This window comes from Solanum lycopersicum, chromosome 9 (assembly GCF_036512215.1).
Source record: "Solanum lycopersicum chromosome 9, SLM_r2.1".
Lineage (NCBI taxonomy): Eukaryota > Viridiplantae > Streptophyta > Magnoliopsida > Solanales > Solanaceae > Solanum > Solanum lycopersicum.
The window spans coordinates 996,686-1,005,667 of record NC_090808.1 but is presented as its reverse complement, the minus strand read 5'-3'; the positions used below and the strand labels follow the sequence as shown (position 1 = coordinate 1,005,667).

The window sequence follows — 8,982 nt, the reverse complement described above, 5'->3', positions numbered from 1 at the left end:
GTATCTCGCGCACCAAATTAGTGTATCATATACATCAAATATTAATGGATCTTATGTAGCGATTAATGTATCTCGCGCATGAGATATATATGTATCAACACTTAAACTTCAAATGTTCCAAAAACACTTTACATCTTCTTACATTAATGAACAAACAGCACTGATTTATTCATCTTCTACTTTTTATGATACATTTAAGAGTGATTATTGGGCCCTCATATGGATACAAATATAACCCATCTTCCCAATTGGGCCTACATATGAAATTGGGCTCTAAATCCATGTGGAATCCATTTAATAAGCTATTGTTTGTTGCTCTATCTTTGTCTCTCATCATCAATAATGCTACAAAACACTTGACATCATTTTTTTTTCATCTTCTTCAAACAACTCTTGTCACCTTAAAAACACTCAAAAATCATACAAATTTTCAGTTACAAATCTTGGATCTTTTTCCACTTTTACCATTTCCCCATTCTTGATTTTGCAAAAAAAGCTATGAAATTGTACAAACAGTCAAGTAGAAGAGATGAGGATTTACCCAATTCTCAACCATACTCACCAAAGACCTTGAAATACCCAAGAGGATCTCTTCCCAGATCCATCAATTATCTCCTCAAAGAACAAAGACTTTTGTTCATTCTTGTTGGTATTCTAATTGGTTCAACTTTTTTCATCATTCAACCTAGTCTATCTCATCTTAGCACATCTTCTGAACCACATTCTTCAATACCCAGATCATATAATGCTTTAAATCATGAATCTTTATCAAAATTAGCTTCATATAATGATAAAGATGTAAGCTTTAGGGTGAATGGGGTTACTGGGAGGGTTCCAGTTGGGGTTGGGAGGAAAAGGATGAGGATTGTGGTGACTGGTGGTGCTGGATTTGTGGGGAGTCATTTAGTGGATAAGTTGATTAAGAGAGGTGATGATGTTATTGTGATTGATAATTTCTTTACTGGTAGGAAAGAAAATGTGAAACATCATTTTGGGAATCCAAGATTTGAGCTTATTAGGCATGATGTTGTTGAGCCTATCTTGTTAGAAGTAGATCAGATTTACCATTTGGCTTGTCCTGCTTCTCCAGTTCACTACAAGTATAATCCTGTCAAAACTATTATATCCTTTTTTCTATTACTTCTTGTTATTCAGATTTATCAGGTTAATGTATAAACACCTCTTTTGTTTATGTGTATGTGTTGTGCCTTCATGATGCTTTAGTTCAATCTTACTGACTTGACTGCTATGTTGCTCGGACTCTCCAAAAATGCAGCTGCACCCATGCCGGATCCTCTAAAAAGGCAATACTTTTGATGGATCCGACACACACTGAGAGGCATATTTGAAGAGTCCGAGCAATATAGGAAATGAATGTTTGTTGATTTGCTTATTTAGTTTGTATAATCCTGTTAGAACTGTTGTAGTTAAATTTATTGGCTTTATGTATGAATACCTCTTTTGGTTACATTAGTTAATGTTATGGAAATGAGAGTTCTTTGACTAGTTTGTTGGATTTCGAGTCATTTGAGATCCTTAACTGTGATTACAAGACAAATGTGATGGGCACCCTTAACATGTTGGGGCTTGCCAAGAGAATTGGTGCTAAGTTCTTGCTTACCAGTACAAGTGAGGTTTATGGTGATCCGCTTGAGCATCCTCAAAAGGAAACATATTGGGGTCATGTGAATCCAATAGGTGTGCAACAACTAACGAATCGTGTTGTTTTCCTTTTTCCTTTTTGAAACAAGAAAAATATTTTGAGTTTATTTTAATGATTTTGAGTGTCTTGAAACACCTAGGTGTTAGGAGCTGCTATGACGAGGGAAAACGGACTGCGGAAACCTTGACTATGGATTACCATCGCGGTGCAAATGTCGAGGTAATGAAGATTTGACTTTTTAGAAATAAGTTTAACATGTGATGGAGCTGAGTGCTTCTGTGCACAATTATCTGCTTTGTTGTGTGCTGTAAAAACTAAATGCAGCCTCCTTTGCTGAAATGCTGTGTGAATTTGCATCAGTTACTTGCCAATGCTTTTTATGTTTCAAGAATGTCTGAACTTAGAAATTGGGGAGTAGGAGTAGTTATTTAATACCCTTCTTGAGATTGAGCAGAAACATTCTTGAAACATAGAAAGCAATGTCAAGTAACTGATGCAAATTCGCAATCGCAAGGGTTCTCAAAGAATTAACAGCTAAGAAGAGAAAAAGAATTGCGAAGAAGCAAATAGCTAATGCTTTTTACCTTCATACTTTTCCCGAATCTTGTTACAGCTAATATACCCAAAGACTGAAAAAGACTTAAATGCAACTAAATAAAGTCATAACAGAACTGTAAGGGACTAACAACAATCCCCTCTACACCGTAATAATAACTAATTCAACAACCTTTTACTACTCTGCGAGCCACTGTACAACTCTAGTAAACGTGTATGTATCAGTAACAGAAGATAAATTTATGGTGTAAAGTTTTTCTGTGATGAATGGTACTTCTTTAAATGAAAAGTTCAAGTTGGAGGGAAGTAATACATACGGGTAAATGGCTTATTCTAAAACTAGGTCCTAGGAAGTTGCCTACATGTACATCAGAATCGTATGTCAACATGTGATATGCTTGCTCGCATTTATGATCTAAAACGAAGGTGTGTAGCTATCCATCCAACTTAATTTGTAGTGTTTCTATAGGAAAATTTGGAAAGTTCAACTTGAAACCTATTTTTTTGCTAGTTCTTGATTTTGAGAAGTTGAACAAAATGATGAGAGAGCATGGGATATAGGTAGCGAAGTAGCAAGTCGTTTCTTTCTTTTCAATAAGATTCAGTCTGAGTTCAGATTATGTATTTTGCTCTCCCCCTTTCCACTTGCAATAGTCAAACAGAGTCTTAAGTGGTACAGTAAGTGGTAATGTCAACTTGTATGTTTCTCATGGATTACCTTGAACTTTACAGCTCCGAATCTTTGTATGCAGGTTCGTATTGCTCGGATTTTCAATACATACGGACCTCGTATGTGTTTAGATGATGGACGTGTTGTCAGCAACTTTGTTGCCCAGGTTTGTTTTATTAGCCCATGATATCATTTAGTTTAACTTGAACTTGTTTTGGTATTTATTGTTATTCTAAAACCATGTTTGCAGGCCATCCGCAAGCAACCAATGACAGTATATGGTGATGGAAAGCAAACTCGAAGTTTTCAATTCGTCTCTGATCTGGTACTTCATCTTGATGAGTTCTCTTCCCTCATTCCCCGTCTCTGCCTTAGCGTGTTACTTTTACCTATGTATATATGGACGTCAGATTGCAGTATAATTTATTGGTTGAAGGTGGTCAAGGGTAGCTATAGCCTTTAGCAGGTGTTAGTTTTCTTGAAGTGATTTGTTCACTGTTAGTATGGATGGTAGTGAAATTAGCCTTGAGTTCTTTGGGACGTAAATATATATTGCCTGTGTTTTGAACTTCATATGAAAATCCTTCCAATCGTTTAGATGACAAATAACTGTAGAAGTTGTAACTCATATTATGAGCAACTGGCTTTGCTCTCCTGGTTGGAACCTACGTCCTTTTCTAGCTCTACATCTTGCTTTCTGTTAAGTTTGCATCACAACATTGTGCAGTAAAATTCTAAAACTGGGCAAGAGGTTCATTGAAAAGAGAAAATGTTTTGCTAGAATTAGAAGATGTATGTTCTCCCTATCAATGAACTTCAAAATTTTAGTGGTTAATGCACTTCAAAATCTTAGTGACCTAGTGGTTAATGGAGTGGGTTAAGCACCATGAGGTCTCAAATTCCATCTAAAGTACACTGTAGAGAATATGCAAGATAGAATAATGTAAGTTCAGCTCTAGGAAAATTAAAGGTGAAGTGAGATATATGAGATTTTGGTGCCTTAATGTAGATGATTGGATATCCAGGCACAGTGATCCCAGAAAATGGCACGATAGTTGCATATGTAATACACTATAAAAATAATAGGCCAGCGGTGTTATGGAAGTGACATGTTGAGCTTAAGAACAATGTTATGTTAGAGCAAATATTGAACCTCTAAACTCCCAACATATCTACAAGATAAATGTCAAATGTTAAGATAGAAATGCAGTTCAAGATTGGATGAGATTTGAAAGAATCACACTCCACATTGGGTGAGAGTTGCATACATGAATGATAAATTGACTGAAGTTCGCCTGAGAAGGTTTGGCTTGCTCGGTCAGTAGATACGACTATATGATAGTTGGAGGCAGCAAAATGGGAACGTGATGGACCTAAAATCACATCGAGGGGACTTGTCTCGACAGGCTTACGAGCTATCAAAACTAATGTGGACTCTGCCAAGTGAAGCACAAATTGGAAGAAAATAATTCATATAGGCCATTCCAGCTAGTTTTGAGATTAAAGTCATTCTTACTCTTTACATTAACTCGAATGTTCATCAAAAGCTTTTTTTTTTTTGTCTCTTATTTGTTCTGATTGGAGAGTTGTATGTGTGTATTTGATCAATGTGAGATCTAAAGAAGTAGCTTGGAAGACCCATATTAAAGATAACTAGCTTCATTTTGATTAAAGGTTGATGGATTAGTGGCCCTCATGGAGGGTGAGCACATTGGCCCTTTCAACTTGGGAAATCCAGGAGAATTTACCATGTTGGAGCTTGCCGGGGTAAGTTATGATTATTTACACATATGTACATGTCTACAAATATGTTCGTACAGAAGCTTTGGTTGCTTAGTTACTCGATATTTGTTCATATGTTGTACTTCATGTGGTTATCTTAGAGCCAGGAAATGTCTTAAACATCTAATCAACATCTATCTAGTTTTGAGTGCTAAGATATGTAATGAAACAAAACAGGTGGTGAAAGAAGTGATTGATCCCAGTGCCACTATTGAGTTCAAAGCCAACACTGCTGATGATCCTCACAAGAGGAAACCTGATATTAGCAAAGCAAAGGAACTACTAAACTGGGAACCAAAAATATCGTTGCAAGAGGGGCTTCCTCTCATGGTCAATGATTTCCGCAATCGTATCTTGAATGAAGATGAAGGCAAAGGGAACTAAACAAGGATACTTATCAAGAAAAATTAGTTTGTATAGCTCGAAACTTATTTTCATTGTTTATTACACTTGAAGTTGTTTTTTTTGTATTCTTTGTTGTAATAGCAGATGGATCGCTAAGCGACAAGCCCCGTCTATATATATGTTCTTTTCCAACAATGTTTGCTATTTTTGGGCAAACTGCCCTGTGATGTTATAACGATCAAGTGTTTTTGTTATGATGATATCTCCATATGTGAACGTTCATATGGTTGTTTCAACTAGTATATTTTGATTGTTGCTTAAATGTACTGTATCGTAACGATATTATCGGTAAGTGATTTGTCCAATTAATTCACTGAGCAGATAGGATCGTCAGCCTCTCTCTATATTACTATGTCTAACCAATTTGTATTCTAAAGATGAATACAATTGCACCATTTAATCCTTATAATAAACATTCTGGGAAATTTTTAACACAAGTATTAGTGAATTTGCACCAATGCAAATGTACAAATACATTTGCCAAATGGTGAGTCTGTGACACGCATAGCCAAATCATAAAATAACAAAAAAGTGCATCCTTTGGAGAAAATGCAAATACATTAAGAAACCCAAATTCATTTGTTACATAAGAAGAAAACATATGCAAATACTAAGTAAGCAGTGAAGTAGGTGAAATGAAGCTCTCTGCATAAACAATTCCTCGCTTAGTAGTATCACATTCAGGGCATAAATCAAATGGTCTTCCACTTGTCGTGAAATTAGAACTAAAATATCCAAAACGTTGGAAGTGCAGTAACACTTGACAATCCGCAAACATATATACTGGTCGGGCTGAAAGAAAAAGATCGGTATCTCGTATTTTAATAAAGCTAGTCCAAGATTCCCTGACACCATAGTCCTTCATTACCCACAAATTAAAAATGCCATTAGTGCTCCTCGATATCTTGTTATATGTAGAATAAAAGCAAAGCATTCCTCTCAATACTGAAACACCGTGATCGAAGAAGAAGTACAGGGGACATAGATCATACATTTGCTTCAATAACGGTACCTCTCCATACACCTCATTTGAAATATTTAATGAAACCGTAGTATAATATCCGGAAGTTGACTTATCTAGCCAATGAAATGCTCCATGTAGAAAAGCCAAATTATCCGTACCACAATCCCTAAAACCACGAACCCGCTGAATGTCAGTAGGATAATCAATTCTTCTCCAGGAACTGTTCCTTTTTATAGAGAGAAATTCAATCGAAATATTGATACTTTTTTTTCCATTGAGTTTAACTGCAAGGATCTTATAGCCTTCACTAGTTGCATCATATTCCAATCCAAATACATAAGTCATTATTCGATATTCTGGATGGGGAAGTAGTATTGATTCTCTTGTAGACGGGTTCCACAACAAAAGTTCTTCATCGAACATTTTGGAACAAACACGAGTAAGAACCAATCCATCACAAGAACAAAATGTTCTGGCATCCACTGGATTGCAGCTTGTAGGCCAATCAAGCTTTTGTTTATCCTCAACCATCGATAAAGAGGAAGTATAGAAGCTAAAGGTTTCATCCTTGTTAACTAACCTTTCGGCAATAAGAATTTTTTTGGAATTTTGGTTATCCCTGTTATGAATATAATGTGTCCTCTTAAAGTAAGGATCGTCAATTAATGATTTCCAAAATTTTGAAACACATTTGAACCGAAGAATAGAGCGCATAGGTAACCTGCGAAGGATGTCCATCATTATTTCGTCTTGGAAATGAATTGTTGGGACCTAGATTGGACAATACATCAAAATGAAGAACAACTATTTAAAAACAAACAGTTTTTTATGTTCAAATTGTATGTACAAATAAAAGTATATTGAAGTGAGAAGTGACCTGATGAATCTCCATCTGGTCATTTGAAGGGCTCTTCCCTGAAAGAAATTCATCAAAACACACACATGGCAGAAAGAAAGAAAGAAAGAAAGAAATAGGGGATACCTTTGCAAATTTGATTCTTCTTCTTCTTCTTCTTGTGTTGGCATCTGGAAAGATTGAATTTTTTGATAGCTTCTTCTTCTCCATTGCTAAACTTTTGTGTGTTGGTAATAGCAAGATTAGCTTTTATTCTCTTAAGAATGGATTTCTTCGCTTTTCTGCTTGCTAAATTTACATGGACATGGCGACGATGGGAGCATGTACACTTCTTCATGAACAATTTCATCGTCTCAAATGCTAGCAGCTAGGGTTTCAGGTTTCTCTTTATCTTTTAGGGTTTTTTTCTATATATACACACACATACCAGGAGGGGTATATCCGTCAGTTAAAAAAGTGATTTTTATTCCTCACAAGACTTTGAAGGTCGGATTGGGGAACCTCTTCCTTCAATCTATGAACATGACATTTACCAGTGGATGCATTTGTTTTTGGATATTGAAATTAGAAATTTCCATCTTTCATGTTATGTGTATGGTTTCGATTAGAAATAAGTTGCTACTTGTGTTAGTGACATTCTGTCTCGTCTTTACCTCTATGTATATAAATTCTTTTCTGCAGTAATGTAAGGAATCAACAGAGCTTTCAAGGTGTCAGGACCATTTTTTTACCATTGTTTTCATAGTCAGTGGCAACATGAATTCAGCAGCCAATGTGTCTTATAGTACTGGCCTTTTAATTTGTTGCTGACATTTCAGGACACATTGTCATTGCTCGATCAGGTTAGATTAGAACAGCAAAAGATGGTTCTTTCAAAGTGGAACATGAAGTTTTGGTATTTAACTCAATTCAGAAATCAGAATCGGTTTATTGACCGATGCAAAGGTGTTAATGTGGTGGGAGTTGGTGAAATTAGAACTAAAATATCCAAAACGCCGCAAGTGTAGTAACACTTGACAATCCCCAAACATATACATTGGTCGCGCTGAAAGAAAAAGATCGATATCTTGTATTATAATAAAGTTAGTCCAAAATTCCCTCACACCATAGTCCTTCATTATCCACAACTTAAAAATGCCTTTAGATATCATTGTGTTATATGTAGAATAAAAGCAAAGCATTCCTCTCAATCAGTCTAGAGAATATAGGTACTTTCTGCTTCTGTGCTGCCGATTGCAAAAGCATGCATATTGAGTTAATAATATAATGGCGCACACACTTAATCTTTCCAGCTAAAAAAATCAAATTTAACATATAATAATTGTTCAACTTACAAAATACAGCGATAATGTGAAACACAAATCTTATTTACGTAGGAAACAACTAGAATCTATTATATATCATTTTGACGATCTGAAAGTCATTATATCATATTAAATCAGGGATGACTTAATGCTTTTAAAGATGAGGCATATGTCTTAGGCCTTCAAAATTGAAGGGCCTAATTTTTTTAGTAATATTAAAATTATCTTAAGCTTTTTTAAATAAAAAAATAAAGAACGTTTTAATTTGTTTTGAAACATTAAAGAATATTTCTTTACTCGATATTTTTCTTGTGTACTAAAACCGTAACAATTCATATTCTATTTTATTATTATTATTTTTTTCTAGTTGAAGGTGTGTAATGTTAATCCATCCTATACATATAAAGTTATTAATGTAGTAAATATATATGGAGGGATGAATTTGGATGTTAAGACAGAGAAGGAAAAGAAATATTTTTGTAATTTATTTAAATAATAGAAATTTCAAAAAGTATGATTATCTCAAAGAATATAATTACATAATTTTTTAAAAATTTAAATTAACATTTCCATGATTTTGCAGTACAACAAAATATGATGGTGCAGTACAAAGATATATAATTTTGCAGTACAAAGAAACATTAAAAAAATTTAAAGGTATGGACTCGACAAAAAAGGGTCAATTCTACAAATTGTTAATTAAACACACTCATTCTTTTTATTAGGTAAAAAGAATTTTAAAATTTTTCATATAATCTTTTATTCATAAATATTTTCTCACAC

General features: G+C 34.6%; 3 protein-coding genes across 7 annotated transcripts in view; 2 read left to right on the top strand and 1 right to left on the bottom strand.

Moving 5' to 3' along the window:
* The first annotated feature begins 297 nt into the window (after positions 1–297).
* On the top strand, positions 298–5,295 carry LOC101249957 (UDP-glucuronic acid decarboxylase 1). 2 transcript variants are annotated; one of them, XM_010327860.3, is made up of 7 exons: positions 298–1,122; positions 1,551–1,698; positions 1,803–1,882; positions 2,971–3,054; positions 3,139–3,213; positions 4,563–4,655; positions 4,848–5,295. In XM_010327860.3, the coding sequence occupies exons 1-7, from the start codon at positions 499–501 to the stop codon at positions 5,052–5,054; spliced, it is 1,311 nt and encodes a 436-aa protein (XP_010326162.2). In that variant the 5' UTR covers positions 298–498; the 3' UTR covers positions 5,055–5,295. The 2 variants fall into 2 exon arrangements, with proteins under 2 accessions (XP_010326162.2, XP_069144931.1); XM_069288830.1 differs by having other exon boundaries at positions 327–1,127; positions 1,556–1,698.
* Positions 4,847–7,625, bottom strand: LOC101250249 (F-box/kelch-repeat protein At3g23880). Of its 4 annotated transcripts, XM_069288827.1 has the most exons (4): positions 7,022–7,564; positions 6,917–6,954; positions 6,761–6,810; positions 5,615–6,658 (listed from the first exon to the last, which is right to left on the bottom strand). In XM_069288827.1, the coding sequence occupies exons 1-4, from the start codon at positions 7,242–7,244 to the stop codon at positions 5,686–5,688; spliced, it is 1,284 nt and encodes a 427-aa protein (XP_069144928.1). In that variant the 5' UTR covers positions 7,245–7,564; the 3' UTR covers positions 5,615–5,685. The 4 variants fall into 4 exon arrangements, with proteins under 4 accessions (XP_004246756.2, XP_069144928.1, XP_069144927.1 ...); XM_069288826.1 differs by having other exon boundaries at positions 5,615–6,810; XM_010327769.4 differs by lacking the exon at positions 6,917–6,954.
* Positions 7,022–8,982, top strand: part of LOC138338137 (ethylene-insensitive protein 2.2-like) — a 31,282-nt gene continuing 29,321 nt past the window's right edge. The window contains exon 1 of the mRNA XM_069288836.1: positions 7,022–7,861. The gene's annotated coding sequence lies outside the window, so the exon portion shown is untranslated. The remainder of the gene's footprint in view (positions 7,862–8,982) is intronic.